We start from the raw sequence: 15769 nt of genomic DNA, 5'->3' as shown, positions 1-15769 counted from the left end.
CCCATTATGGAACATAGAGTGTTTATGACATAGCCCCTCTAGTAATTGAATACGATCTCTATGATTTCAAACCCACATGATGTCACAACCTTAACCAACCCAAGACTTTAAATAAATCCAGAGCCAGTGTGTATCTCCATATGTGGCTCAGTGTAGATGTCATTCTGTATAACGTTAAATGTGCATGAGTGTGTTTGCAAGTGTACTGTACAGTACGTTGTGACATAATCCTATCACATCTTTAGAGCTCCCCTCAGGGGTTCTTATGTGTCCTTAAGTCTTGACCTGACCACCTCTGGCCCCAAACACTCCACACACATAAGGGAGTGTCAGTCACTCTGAGGCAGGCAGGGAAAGCTCTTCCCAGTTCGGGGCCAGATCCGATCTGGAGCGATCCCAGCCACTGACTTCCCTGCAGCTGACAGCTGGACTCCATTATCCCTCCAGGGAATCTTGTTGGATACTTTTCCCGCTCGGATAACTGTGTTTTGGGATGGGCTCTCCCCTGTACATGTTTTCTCCATCATGTTTGACACTGCACAGTCTATGGTGCCCGCCACATGAAAACCGATGAGTCTGATGGAACGAGTGTATAGTTTATTTGTAGAAGTAATTCAAGCATTTCAGATGTGGGCTTTTCTGAGGAATTTTCTGAGGAATTGTAGGCCTGTGGGCCAGATGAATGCATCTCTCGTATGTCATGTGTGTCATAGGCAAGTACAATGCATACTGGTAGCTTATAAAGTACGTAAAATAAGTCATGCATACTTGCCATATCCCATGGATCCTTGCCATGTAGTCTCTCACTACTGTGTGTTGGATGATCCCTAGAGCCTCGAGGCCTAGCACACAAGTCTTCCTGTACTCTGACCAGTATCTATTGGTAGAACACAAGGTATGGACAGTATTGTATTGTACAGGTGAAGATGTGTCAACTGAATATTAACCAGCATGCGTTGGGATCCTAGGTGTGCAACAACAAGAAGAACTGCCATTGTGAGGAGCACTGGGCCCCTCCCTTCTGTGAGAGGGCGGGGTTTGGAGGCAGCCTCGACAGCGGACCAATGAGACTGTCAGGTACAGTACACTCTGTCCTCTTTATACTTCACTAACTGCACCCTGTGTTCCACAAACCTGGGCCGATTAAGAGAGTTAGTTTGGGATAATAATCAGGGTAGCACCTGTAGCTGTACTTTCATAACCTGCTCACAGAAACTTAGTCACTTTGAAGCTCGACTAAGCTCTCCAAACTTGCAGACGGATCTACCTCGGTCACCTATTCACCCTAGCGACATACAACTCATTACAACTAGACACGTACAACTTTCCCTGTCTGGTCATTCAAGAACGGAAGGAAATAATCATTTAAATCATGTCAAATGTACTAAAACCCTGCCGTGGCTTCTATTAACACTCCCTGTGTGTCTTGTTTGTGCCGTGCTGTAGATGTGCGTGTGTGTGTATTAATGTGCGTGTTGTCGTATGTGACGTCAGCCGACAGCAGGGGGGTTGCCGTGGCGATCCTGGCCACCCTCCTCAGCCTGATGGGTGCTGGGTTCCTGGTATTTCTCAAGAGGAAGACTCTGGTCCGTCTGCTCTTCACCAACAAGAAGACCACCATGGATAAACTGAGGTGCAGTAGGACACCTCCTCCCACACCTGTGTTTCATTTTATGTTCTGGATATCAAGACGAAATACTTTTATAGAGATGCTTTCGTGTAGAGATGATTATCTTGTAGAAATGACAGAGATATTATTTCTAATATGCATTATGGTCCCATGGTCTCTCTCTGGTGATTTGATGTGTTCACAGCAATAGTAACCTTGTGACTCCACTAACCACTAACCATGTGAGAGGAAGACGCATAGTCCAGCACATAGTCCTCACAATGCACGTGGGCCTTGTGTACAGAGGAAGGCCTGTTACTGTGTGTCTCAAAGCTGCAGCTTTTTAAGAAATGTATAATAGTAGTTAGTAGAAGACCCTGTATAGTAGTTGGAATGTTACCTCTCTGTCTTCATAGGTCTGTTGGATCCACCAGAGCAACCAGTCCCAGCCAGACTCAGTCCATGTACAGTTCACGACGCAAGCCCCCAGCCAAGCCCCCAGCCAAGCCTCCAGGTGCCAGCGTATACAAGGTGGGTCTCTTTCTGCTGCTGAGTTAAGGGGCAGCTGATTTTCCCTGATAGTCACTTTAGTAGAACACAGACTGTTTGTTACACATGAGGGAGCTGGAGTTTTTCCCCCAACCTTCCCTTATGATCAATTGATTAGTATGGTTCACTTATAGGCCTAGACAATGGAAGATGTAACAAGTACACGTTGCATTGTATAAAAGATGGATGTAGGGAGAGCTAAAATGTGTGTTAGGAAAGAAGTATTACAAACTAACTGCTGACAAACTATCGGTCACACATCATTGGATTTCTAATGCAATCCTACTGTATCAAAACCGCAGCACCACAACAGGGAATCAACTTGGTCTGAGACTTGCCATGCTTATCTGAACCTATTCATTCCAGACTTATTGTCAAAACAAGTTGAAGGCTAAGCGTATCATTTATTTAGTCTCAGCGTCTCTTTCTTGAAGAAATATAAATGAGGCCACAGTGTTGCTGGCAGAAGGCTGAAGAAACTTTGATTGAGAAGCCGCACCATTTAAATGAAATGGTGATCATGGTGCAGTATCATCATAGGGCTGTGTGTGTGTGTGTGTGTGTGTGTGTGTGTGTGTGTGTGTGTGTGTGTGTGTGTGTGTGTGTGTGTGTGTGTGTGTGTGTGTGTGTGTGTGTGTGTGTGTGTGTGTGTGTGTGTGTGTGTGTGTGTGTGTGTGTGTGTGTGTGTGTGTGTGTGTGTGCGGGCGTATGTGTGTGCAGGCGTGTGTGTGTGTGTGTGTGTGTGTGTGTGTGTGTGTGTGTGTGTGTGTGTGTGTGTGTGTGTGTGTGTGTGTGTGTGCGTGCGTGCGTGCGTGCGTGCGTGCGTGCGTGCGTGCGTGCGTGCGTGCGTGTGTGCGCATTAAAACATCCACAGTTGATTCCCATGGAGAACAGCTGGAGTGTATCATTGTGGTCAGAGTTCAGGAGTTAAGGGTTTGCTGGCTTGGCTAGGAAGGATGCTTAACCCAGTTCCGTCTCCAACACCAGTATTGTCTCCTCTAGTGAACGTGACTCTGGCTCCTCAGCAGTATTCAGTATACTTGCTGTTTACTGTTTGTTCTGGCAGTCACAGTTCCCCCTGTCCAGATTTCCAGCAGAATCTCTGCAGGTCGCCTGGCGTAGCGTAGCTACAGGCCAGGCCAGTTCAGCCAGTCTATCCATCTCCGGAGCAATTAGGTTTATTTTTGAGGACTAACAGCAGTTCTGGACAGGCAATCTGATGCTGGCTTTGACCAGTGTGTTAGATTCACTTACTATGTTTTCTGTTATTGACTGCCTGTGAAACGTGTTAATTCATAGTAATAGTACATCCATGACGGAGAACATGGGTATAGTTTTAGCCTGGGTTCTCCTAGCGGTATCCAGCTACTGTACATAAGTCACAGGGGTTTGAAATGATTGTTTGTGAGACTCCAACAGAAAATAAGATAAATGATCTGAGGAGGAGCAGAGGGAGGAGAACATAATAGCTCAAGCCCTGACAGAAAACACAAACTAACAGCTCTCTTCTCTACCTCCCTTCCCCTCCATATCCCTTCCCCCTCTCTCCATCCTCACAGCCATCCCACCAGAGTTTGGAGCCTCTCCTCCCTTCACACAGTTTACATTCCCACAGCTTACGGCGGTTGCCCAACTACCAGCCCATCCACATCAGCCACCCCATGCCTGTCTCCCTGAGTGTGGGACAGCAACCTCTGCCCCCAGTCCCACCCCACCACAGGGCCCTGCCGGCCCACACTGCCCTCTCCCCACCGCGGGCACCACCCTGCCACAGCCTGCCCAGACAGCAGCCCTACAGGATAGACCAGGTTAGTAGTCACTGTTCTGCCATGCCATCCGCTATGAATACAAATATCCAATGTATTTTCTGTAGGGCTGCACAATTAATTGAATGCACAACGAAATCGCAATATTGACATGTGCAATATCCATATCTCAAGAGATTCATGTCACATGTAATTCTTTGAAATGTCACTCAGCTGCATGCAATGTTTGTTTTTATAGTTTACTCATTCAAGTAGCGCAGTTCTTCCTCCTCGCTGTTAGATTCTCTATAAGTTTAGATGCTGTTCTGTTCTAGATCAAATGCAGTCAACAGATTGTTCCAAACCAAAAATATGCTGCTTTCCACTTTGCTTTTTAATATAAATCATTCTATTTCTAGGATTCCATCAGTTCACCCAAGTGTTTTGATCTATATCGCAAGTAAAATCACAATCGCAATATTTTGTAAAAATATTGCAATGTTATTTTTTGCCCATATCGTGCTGCCCTAATTCCCTTTTTGGGGATTTCTTTGGAAATTGATCTTGCTGGAAACAACATAGTAAAAAGTAGATTTATTAATTCACACAATCCATAACATTTGAAGAACATAAATTTAACAAGGGCAATCGGAAATACGTATTCCCTCACTCACTTATTCAAAACCCCTGCCTTGGGTCCCAATAGACATATTATTACACAATGGATAAGTTATGGACCACGCATACTAAATAGTGTGTTGCTATAACCCCTGGAAGGCATAGCTAAATAACTTAAATGAATGTGTTTGCTCAACTTGTCTCATATGTTCATTCAGCTGGAAATTATTATTTGAGCAAATAAAGGCTTTACTAAAAAAAGGCTGTGCAACTGGTTATACACAAACACACACACAGTGCTTTTAACATACAATGTTTTCAACTTACATATTTGACACCCGTTAGCATACAGTACATGAATACATACAGTACATGAATACATACAGTACATGAATACATACAGTACATGAATACATACAGTACATGAATACATACAGTACATGAATACATACAGTACATGAATACACACAGTACATGAATACATACAGTACATGAATACACACAGTACATGAATACATACAGTACATGAATACATTGTGCATGTCCATTTATACAGTAACTGTTATTCAAAATGTCCTCTCAACTTTTTGGTTCACAGCATTCTGATCTTCCTGCTATAATGTCTGTGTCTATTATCAGTTAATCTGACTAGTCTCTCATCATGGATTTGATTGACTTATTTCAGCGATGTAAGGGTTTTCTGTGTAGTTGTCTAATGTTGGTGGGGCATATTTACTCTGTTTTAATTTTGACTCCTTAATCACTATGATATATTTAAAAAATGTACTTGATTGTACTTTTAACAGAGCTGAGATTGTGTGCAAAGTGTAGTAATACAGGTGAAATGAGTCATTGGCACAGACATGGTGGCGTAGCAGAAAGATCGTCAGGAGGGTCGTTATGCTGTGAACTTTAGTGGTTTGTTCAAATCCTAGGTGAGGATATGTTGAATAATAATTACTGTCCAAATTAACATGGACAAAATAATCATGTCTGTCAAATATGTGTGTAAATAGTTCCACAGCCTTTTTAGTTTAGATGGCCAAATAAAATGTTTTTTGTTGAATGAACATTTGAGACGAGTTGAGCAAACACATCACTTTAAGTTGCCTGAATTTGTGCTTAAGTTTTCTCAAATTGGAGCTAAGTCTGGGCCAACAACATTTTTTTTTAAAGTTCAGGTAACACTTGAGTAGTTGAGTAAACAAACAAATGCTGTGGAACCAGTTACAAACAACTGGAATGTTTTTTACCACGCGCTTCATCCTTAAAGTTGTTCTCCACAAATCCTGTTTTGTGCTGAGCCAGCAGGGCTGTTTCTAGAGTATGTCATTCAATCTGTCTGCTCAGGGCTCATGCAGGCAGGTGATCTGTATGCGTAGAGCACCATGTCAGATGTCCATGGCTTTATGAGGTGCAGAGTGCACTGGCAGATGCACGTCATTGTAAAAAAAAAAAAAAAAAAAAAAAAGGAAGACATTAACTTTGAGATGTTACTATTCTCTCTGGTGTATAAAGCACAACTACTCCCAGATGTTAGGGAAGAGCATGTAAGAGATGGAGAGAGACAGATATAGATCCAATGCATCCCCTTCTTCTGAGAAAGTCCCTGTTGAGGTGTGGCAACAGATGGATCACATATGTGAGAATGGAGTGTGTAGCAGCCTAGCAGAGTTCAGTTCCCCATGGTAAAAACAAACAAAGGACAGTATATGTATGTTGTGTTTTTTTCTACAATTGTAAGGCAACTTTGTGTCGTTGAAAAGCGCTACATACAGTGCCTTCGGAAAGTATTCCCACTCCTTGACCTTTTTACACATTTTATTATGTTTATTACATTATTCTAAAATGGATGACATTTTTTTTAAAATCCTCAGCAATATACACACAATACCCCATAATGACAAAGCGGAAACAGGTTTTTAAGAAATGCCTTATTTACGTAAGTATTCAAACCCTTTGCTATGAGACTCGAAATTGAGCTGAGGTGTATCCTGCTTCCATTGATCATCCTTGAGATGTTTCTACAACTTGATTGGTCCTACAGTTGACAGTGCATGTCAGCGCAAAAAAGCCATGAGATCGAAGTAATTATCCATAGAACTTCGAGACAGAATTGTGTCGAGGCACAGATCTGGGGAAGGGTACCAAAAGAATTACGCAGCATTGAAAGTCCCCAAGAACACAGTGGCCTCCATTCTTAAATAGAAGAAGTTTGGAACCACCAAGACTCAACCACCTCCACAGCACTCCATCAAGCAGGCCTTTATGGTAGAGTGGGCAGATGGAAGCCACTCCTCAGTCAAAGGCACATGACAGCCCCCTTGGCTGTCAAAAGGCACCTAAAGACTCTCAGACCATGAGAAACAAGATTCTCTGGTCCGATGAAACCAAGATGGAACTCTTATGCCTGAATGTCAAGCATCACGTCTGAAGGAAACCTGGCACCATCACTACGGTGAAGCATGTTGGTGGCAGCATTATGCTGATGGGATGTTTTTCAGCGGCAGAGACTGGGAGACTTCTCAGGATTGAGGCAACAATGAAAGGAGTAAAGTACAGAGAGGTCCTTGATGATAACTTGCTCCAGAGTGCTCAGGACCTCATACTGGGGTGAAGGTTCACCTTCCAACGGGACAATGACCCTAAGCACACAGCCAAGACAACGCAGGAGTGGCTTCAGAACAAGTCTCTGAATTTCCTTGAGTGGCCCAGCTAGAGCCCGGACTTGAACCCGATCAAACTTCTCTGGAGACACCATAAAATAGCTGTGCAGCAACGCTCCCCATCCAACCTGACAGAGCTTGAGAGGAGCTGCAAAGAAGAATGGGAGAAACTCCCCAAATACAGATGTACCAAACTTATAGTGTCATACTCAAGAAGACTCGAGGCTATAATCACTTGCAAAGGTGCTTCAACAAAGAACTGAGTAAAGGGTCTGAATACTTATGTAAATGTTATATTTCATTGTTTTTCTTAAAATAAATTAGCAAAAAAAAAAAATGTTTTTGCTTTGTCATTATGGGATATTGTGTGTAGATCGATGAGGGGAAAAAAACGATGTAATACATTTTAGAATAAGGCTGTAACCTAATAAAATGTCAAGGGGTCTGAATACTTTCCGGAGGCACTGTAAGTCCCATTTATCATTACTATTATTATTACTCAGGTTATCTTGTACTCAGGCTCTCTTGTACATATTTATCTTTGAAACAAAACTGATGAAATTCAAACTCGTGAGCTGTATATTTATGTAGTACATACAACCCAAATGTCTACTATGCTATCTAACTGCCCGAGGGTTGTCAGCATGGTACAAAAGGTACATCTTGACTTGGGAGGTCTGCTGAGGGGCACAGTTGGTTTTGAATGTGGGGGTCCATATTATGTTATATGGTGTCCAATGTGACGTCTCGTCTACATAGACTACTGCAGTAGTGGAGTACCTGGTCCAGCACTACCCCCACTGTGTGGGATTCATTCTCCATCTACCCAACACAGAGAGGTAGACACACAACACTTGAGGTATTAGATGCCCTTAACAACAGATCTAGTATCAGATTACCCTACCCCTTAACTATCAGAGAGAGGATAACCTATCTGATGCAGGATGAGTGGTTAGAGGCACTTCAACTTACTGGGAGCCACACCAGGCTGGAGAGAAGGCTTCAATCTGATTAGGTCTTTATTTCAACCTCTGTGGCGCCTCTGGTTTAACTGAATCAGGAGACGATTCAGCTGCCATCCCCAGGAGGTGATCTTATTCTTTGAGTTTAGTGTTTCGAAAGGCAAATTGAAGCAACAAACAGACCGCTGTTTCACAAGAAGTGGTCTCCACTGTTTGTCCTAATACAATTTAACTCCAAGTCCAAGTCACAAGATGTGGTTTAAGCTACAAAACATTAACACTAGTACTGTAGACTCAGTCAAATGTGTTTTTGTGGGGGCAGTCGTATCTGGTCTAAGAGCTTGATGATCGACTACAACAGAGTTGCCACTGATGATGACGTCACTGGGGATGGCCATTCATAACTGATTCGTTAAATGACACGTCATGTCTTCAGGTGCTGTTACAACCCCACTTCTCTACCTACCACACTATGCCATGCCTACCTACCGCTGCCATGTATGCATGGTCAAACCACTCACATAATGGAATAATAATCTTTCACATCAGGGGGTCACAGTTATTCAAGCATGGTTGATGTAAGTCACCTTCTCGCTGATGTGTGAAACATTACAGAGCTGGAAGTCCCAACAAAGTCATCTAGTCCAGGACACACTTTACACCCTTGAAGGACAAGCTCATGCGTTATATAAATGGCATGTTATGGAAGATTCCAGACATTTTTTGGACGATTTTGTTGAAAGATCTTAATTTTATTCAATGAACACCAAAAAAAATGTAAAATACAAACAAAACGTAAAGTTTAGTAGGGCTGAACAGCACAGTACCAAAACAAGATCCCACAAACTACAGATGGGAAAAAGCTGCCTAAGTATGATCCCCAATCAGAGACAACGATAGACAGCTGCCTCTGATTGGGAACCATACCCGGCCAACAAAGAAATAGAAAACATAGATTGGCCACCTTAGTCACACCCTGACCTAACCAAAATAGAGAATAAAAGGTCAGGGCGTGACAGATTTCACTTGGTTTTGAGAAACAGACCCCAACCAGCGATATACCTCCTCATGCTCATTCTGCAGTGCCAGGGCACGGATAAGAACAAAAGCTCCAAAAACACCAAGTATAGTGATGTAGGTCATCAGATGTTGTACACATGTGTAACCGATGTGATATGGCTAGCTCGTTAGCGGTGGTGCGCTCTAATAAATCAAATCAAATCAAATGGTATTTGTCACATACACATGGTTAGCAGATGTTAATGTGAGTGTAGCGAAATGCTTGTGCTTCTAGTTCCGACAATGCAGTAATAACCAACAAGTAATCTAACTAACAATTCCAAAACTACTACCTTATACACACAAGTGTAAGGGGATAAAGAATATGTACATAAAGATATATGAATGAGTGATGGTACAGAGCGGCATAGGCAAGATACAGTAGATGGTGGTCCTTCTGTAGCTCAGTTGGTAGAGCATGGTGCTTGTAACGCCAGGGTAGTGGGTTCGATTCCCGGGACCACCCATACGTAGAATGTATGCACACATGACTGTAAGTCGCTTTGGATAAAAGCGTCTGCTAAATGGCATATATTATTATATTATAGATGGTATCTAGTACAGTATATACATATGAGATGAGTATGTAAACAAAGTGGCTAGTGATACATGTATTACATAAAGATGCAGTAGATGATATAGAGTACAGTATATACGTATACATATGAGATGAATAATGTAGGGTATGTAAACATTATATTAGGTAGCATTGTTTAAAGTGGCTAGTGATATATTTTACATAATTTCCCATCAATTCCCATTATTAAAGTGGCTTGAGTTGAGTCAGTGTGTTGGCAGCAGCCACTCAATGTTAGTGGTGGCTGTTTAACAGTCTGATGGCCTTGAGATAGAAGCTGTTTTTCAGTCTCTCGGTCCCAGCTTTGATGCACCTGTACTGACCTCGCCTTCTGGATGATAGCGGGGTGGACAGGCAGTGGCTCGGGTGGTTGTTGTCCTTGATGATCTTTATGGCCTTCCTGTGACATCGGGTGGTGTAGGTGTCCTGGAGGGCAGGTAGTTTGCCCCCGGTGATGCGTTGTGCAGACCTCACTACCCTCTGGAGAGCCTTACGGTTGTAGGCGGAGCAGTTGCCGTACCAGGCGGTGATACAGCCCGCCAGGATGCTCTCGATTGTGCATCTGTAGAAATTTGTGAGTGCTTTTGGTGACAAGCCAAATTTCTTCAGCCTCCTGAGGTTGAAGAGGTGCTGCTGCGCCTTCTTCACGATGATGTCTGTGTGGGTGGACTAATTCAGTTTGTCTGTGATGTGTACGCCGAGGAACTTAAAACTTACTACCCTCTCCACTACTGTTCCATTGATGTGGATAGGGGGGTGTTCCCTCTGCTGTTTCCTGAAGTCCACAATCATCTCCTTAGTTTTGTTGACGTTGAGTGTGAGTTTATTTTCCTGACACCACATTCCGAGGGCCATCACCTCCTTCCTGTAGGCGGTCTCGTCGTTGTTGGTAATCAAGCCTACCACTGTTGTGTCATGCGCAAACTTGATGATTGAGTTGGAGGCGTGCGTGGCCATGCAGTCGTGGGTGAACAGGGAGTACAGGAGAAGGCTCAGAACGCACCCTTGTGGGGCCCCCGTGTTGAGGATCAGCGGGGTGGAGATGTTGTTGCCTACCCTCACCACCTGGGGGCGGCCCGTCAGGAAGTCCAGTACCCAGTTGCACAGGGCGGGGTCGAGATAGCGTTTCAATCGGTGACGTCACTCGCTCTGAGACCTGAAGTAGTTGTTCCGTGGCTTTTGAGGCACGATGGGTAACGATGCTTTGTTACCCACGATGCTTTGTGGGTGTTAGTTGTCTGTGTGTGCAGAGGGTGCCTGGTTCGAGCCTGGGTCGGGGTGAGGGGACGGACGAAAGTTATACTGTTACATTGATGCTGTTGGCCTGGATCACTGGTTGCTGCGGAAATGGAGGAGGTCAAAAGGGGGGTGAAACTAACCGATGTGACATGGATAGCTGTTGACCCAGATCATGGGTGTCTGCTCCTCCTTGTTGATGTGTGCAGAGGGTCCCTGGTTCGAACCCAAGTTGAGGAGAGGGACGGAAGCTATACTGTTACACGTGAAATTGTGTCATTACAAAGTTACATTCCATTTTGTCAGACTCGAGCGATACTTTTCCATGTGCGAGCATGGGCATGCTTTCTCGTTCCTATTGTGGTGATACGGAAAGATGCTGAGACTCCGATTCTTCACTTTAAACAAAAAACAGTGATTGCAAAGTTAAACAAACCCTACAACTCAATGCACATCTCTATGTTAAGAACACAAAGTTTGGTAACAGAATGACGGCTCAAACAGCACAAACCATCATTCTGTTACCAAACTTTGCATCTGCATTGTTCTTCAAGTCAATGTGTTTTTGTAAAATGTTCAGTGGAAATTCTTCAAAGTTATCCTTGTGCATACAGTTGTATGGTTTATCTAACTTTGCAATCATAGTTTTTTAAAAACATTTTAAAGTGAAATATTGGAGTCTTGGCCTCGTTCTGTTATTGTAGAATTGCCTTTAACACTTCATTCTGTTCTCTAAATCCTTTGAATTTGGTGTTTGCTATAACTTGGCACTTATTTGTGAGTATTGCTCAAGGTTTGTTCCTTTCCTACTACAAACTGTGCAGAGCAGCTGGGATGCTGCTAGCAGATGTTTGCCATTACCTCGCCCTCCCCATTTTAGATTAGTAACACATGATGGCACCTCATTTAGATAACCTTCCAGAGAGAGTTGCTACGGAGGTGGTGGCTACAGAACAGACAGATACATTATTCTGGTGACACTCTATAACACAGTGCCCTCTAGTGAGGTTTCTGTGCCAACACTACTCTTCAACTTTGTTTTGTCGTTCCTAGGACCGTGAGAAGCCCAGTCCGCCCCAGAAGCCCCTGCCTGCAGACCCTCTGGACAGGCGTGTTTGGGTAGAAAGCAGCACCTCGGTGGTGGGGGTCCGCCTCCCTGGACCCATCCCTATCCCCATCCCCACCGTGCCCAGGACCCTGCTCACCATTCCAAAACCAAACAGGTCTGTGCTACGGTGGGCTGGCTGGCAAAAAGTTTATAGCTATATACTGTATGAATGAAAAATGTATGAAAATAAAATAAATGTTTGCTCTGCATGTTTTCTTTCTCCCTTTTCAGACCTGCACCCATACAATCCCAGAGACTGCCTAAGACTCATCATTTCGACCGCTGATCACAAAGAAATGGAGATGGAATAGTGGGGTGCTCTATGGATGGAGACCCATATTTGCACTACAGGACTCTACCAGACCTTTGCAACTTTGAAAGGGTCTCAGAGTTTTGGGAAAAGGGGACTGACTTCAAACATTGGTGCTATGCCTCTGAAAGGTGCTTTTGTTGTTCTCGCTCAGGTACAAATGAACTATTTAATGTCTATACCTTGTAAATCACTAAGCAGCAGTGTTAGGGACTGGGAATTTATGTTCAGTTTGTCGATAATAAGAACTGCTTTCGCACTCCAAGGCATCCACTCACTTCATAATCTGCAACAGTGTCGGACTGACATGTTGGAGATGTCAATTGCGGTGTGTTTCGACCACAGGTGGTTGGTTGGTGGCACCTTAATTGAGCAGGACGGGCTTGTGGTAATGGCTGGAGCAGATTAAGTTGAATGGTATCAAATACATCAAACACATGGTTTCCTTGTGTTTAATGCCATTCCATTTGTTCTGTTCCAGACATTATTATGAGCCTTCCTAGGCCAAAACCTAGGAAGAAACCTAGAGAGGAACCAGGCTATGAGGGGTGGCCAGTCCTGGCTGTGCCGGGTGGGGATTATAACAGAACATGGCCAAGATTTTCAAATGTTCATAAATGACCAGCATGGTTAAATAATAATAATCACAGGAGTTGTCGGAGGTGCAGCAAGTCAGCACCTCAGGAGTAAATGTCAGTTGGCTTTTCATAACCGATCATTCAGAGCATCTCTACCGCTCCTGCTGTCTCTAGAGAGTTGAAAACAGCAGGTCTGGGACAGGTAGCACGTCCGGTGAACAGGTCAGGATTCCATAGCCACAGGCAGAACAGTTGAAACTGGAGGAGCAGCACGGCCAGGTGTACTGGGGACAGCATGGAGTCATCATGCCAGGTAGTCCTGAGGCATGGTCATAGGGCTCAGGTCCTCTGAGAGAGAGAAAGAGAGAGAGAGAAAGAGAGAATTAGAGAGGGCATATTAATATTCACACAGGACACCGGATAAGACAGGAGAAGTACTCCAGATATATCAAACTGACCCTAGCCCCCTGACACAAACGACTGCAGCATAAATACTGGAGGCTGAGACAGGAGGTGTCAGGAGACACATACATGATCTTTATTCATATGTACCCTAATATGAGTTAATTGACAGGGTATTGGACCCAAGTATATAACTACAGTACCACAGATAAAAGTATCTCTGACCTTGAAGTTTTTCTCCGCTGGCGAACTTCAACACGTTTACAAACTTACAAATGATTTTGGGCTCTTACATGCCCTTAATAGTTCATGTTGTGACCACAGGCTTGAAGGATATGCTGTAGTCACCGCTTTCATAAATACTCAACTCTCTTACACACAGTTTGGAGTATTTGCTGGCAGTTGTGCAATACGCAATGCTCCCAGCGGGGCCAGGAGAGTCTAAAATGAGCTGACACTGCTGGGTTCCAGAGAATCACAGCAACACCAAATAATGCAATATAACGGCTGGTGGAGGAGCGTGCTACACTTCAACTCACTTGATGCTGTGGTGTCAAGATGACTTCAGTGTTGTGAAGAGTCCAAACCCCACTTAGATGGTGTCCAATGTTTTATTCATTTTTATCTTTTCAAAGTTTACTCAGACAAAAGTATGCCAAAGTGGTTTACTTTACGAGGTAATTGCCGGTACTTGACTTCATGGTTATCATTATTCATTTACTATTGGAGCTCGGTCTCACACATTGGCACATAACTCTCCTTGAGGTTTTCAAGACAATTCCAATTAAGTTGAATTTGTCCTTTGAAACATTACAGTCTTACAGCAAATACATCCAATAGCTGTACTTAATGTCCTGTTCTTTTCCCTTTAAACTTTACTTTACTTTAATTTGCGGACTAAGTGACACAATTGATTTTCAATACATTAAAATGTTGTCCAAATTAAAGTAGAGACTGTGGGTACATAATGTCTTGGCCACAATATGGTTCATTAAATATAGCTCTGATGGGTGCTGAGTAAGAGTGTTCATCATACTGCTCAGTCCTCTGGCATGGCACAGGGTGTGTGTGTGTGTGCGTGAATGCCTGCGTGTGTGTATGTTAGCAAGCTTACTATATGAAGTTATGACCTCACTCTCATAACTACTTTGTAAGGTTGTTTCAACAGGGGGGGGGGGGAACTTTTACATTAAAAAGTATTAAGTACAGCACCAAACAGGGGCACATGTTGCATTATTGTAGGTTGTAAAACAACATATCAAACCTGGTCTGCAATGTATTGTGATCACCAATATACTGTTGTGCTTTAATTAAATGGATGCATGTGTGTGTACTCATAATGCAGTGTATGTCTTGTCGCTCAATAGTGTGGAATGCACTACTCGCTACTCATCAGACTTGCATTGTGTTGTTGCATTTACACTGTCTATGTTCCTTTTTTTTACAGATTTAGATCAACTGCTATCAGCATTAGTCAGATCTTCAGGTCTATTCACTTGTAAAAGTTGCTTTCTACAAATGTAGTGTATTTTTTGTTTCACTCTTACATTTTCAAGTTAAAAGCCATCGTACAGTTAGTGTAAATATAGTATCTGTCAGCAATCAGTATTTTATTTTACAAGAGCAGTGAGAACCACAAAGTGATGGCTTCTCCTGTTCAATAAAACATGTTTTTTTATTATTATTATTGAACTCCATTTGGAATGAGGATTATGGTAAAAGATTGGATTCTGGAGCAGTTGGAGTACTTGAACATTATTGCAGAGCCAAATAAATGAGATTTCTCTTATGCTGTTCATTTGATTTATATGCATTTATTTTGCTGACTGTACAGGCGAATGTAGGCAGAAGACTTAACACAAACACATTACAAATAATAATACATGACTCATCCGCACAGCAATGTGAAATGTGTCTCCCTCTCGTAGGTTTAATCAGACATCTGTACAGTAAAGCGAAACCAAGTCAATCATTTGTGTCTTGAGGCTATTCTTGATGGTTTATTATTTCATTTATCCATAAAAATCTCATACAGTTAAAACTGTTGTTATGCAAAACAAATATCCAGGTAAAAATGCAGGTTTAGATACATAAATGCAATATGTAAAAAAAAAAATAAGCAACAATAATAAAGCTTTTAGAAATATAGGGGGAAAAATGGCGCTTTCCACCTAAGCCCTTTACTAATGGACTGTACCATCTCTGACGATACTCTTCTGTCCTTCTAATAAACGAATGCAATTCTGTAGGGAAAAAATAATAAACAACACTTGCTCATATATTCACTATAACAGTAACATACTGTACAACTGTAATGTTTATGGAGAAAGCATTACCTCTCTCCCAAAGG

The 15769-nt window shown here is 42.9% G+C and overlaps 1 protein-coding gene across 2 annotated transcripts in view; it reads left to right on the top strand.

Moving 5' to 3' along the window:
- LOC118400070 (disintegrin and metalloproteinase domain-containing protein 12-like) overlaps positions 1-15217 on the top strand; it is a 144897-nt gene extending 129680 nt beyond the window's left edge. Inside the window, exons 18-23 of one of the 2 annotated variants that reach the window (XM_052476268.1) lie at positions 969-1077; positions 1495-1633; positions 2026-2140; positions 3718-3966; positions 12075-12244; positions 12361-15217. In XM_052476268.1, coding sequence (XP_052332228.1) covers positions 969-1077; positions 1495-1633; positions 2026-2140; positions 3718-3966; positions 12075-12244; positions 12361-12415 — 837 coding nt within the window. In that variant the 3' untranslated portion in view covers positions 12416-15217. Of the gene's footprint in view, positions 1-968; positions 1078-1446; positions 1634-2025; positions 2141-3717; positions 3967-12074; positions 12245-12360 lie in introns of both variants that reach the window. The other variant, XM_052476264.1, reaches the window with a different exon arrangement.
- The last annotated feature ends 552 nt before the right edge of the window (positions 15218-15769 follow it).

The sequence above is a fragment of the Oncorhynchus keta genome, chromosome 2 (genome assembly GCF_023373465.1).
Source record: "Oncorhynchus keta strain PuntledgeMale-10-30-2019 chromosome 2, Oket_V2, whole genome shotgun sequence".
Lineage (NCBI taxonomy): Eukaryota > Metazoa > Chordata > Actinopteri > Salmoniformes > Salmonidae > Oncorhynchus > Oncorhynchus keta.
This window is presented reverse-complemented; position numbering and strand designations above follow the sequence as displayed.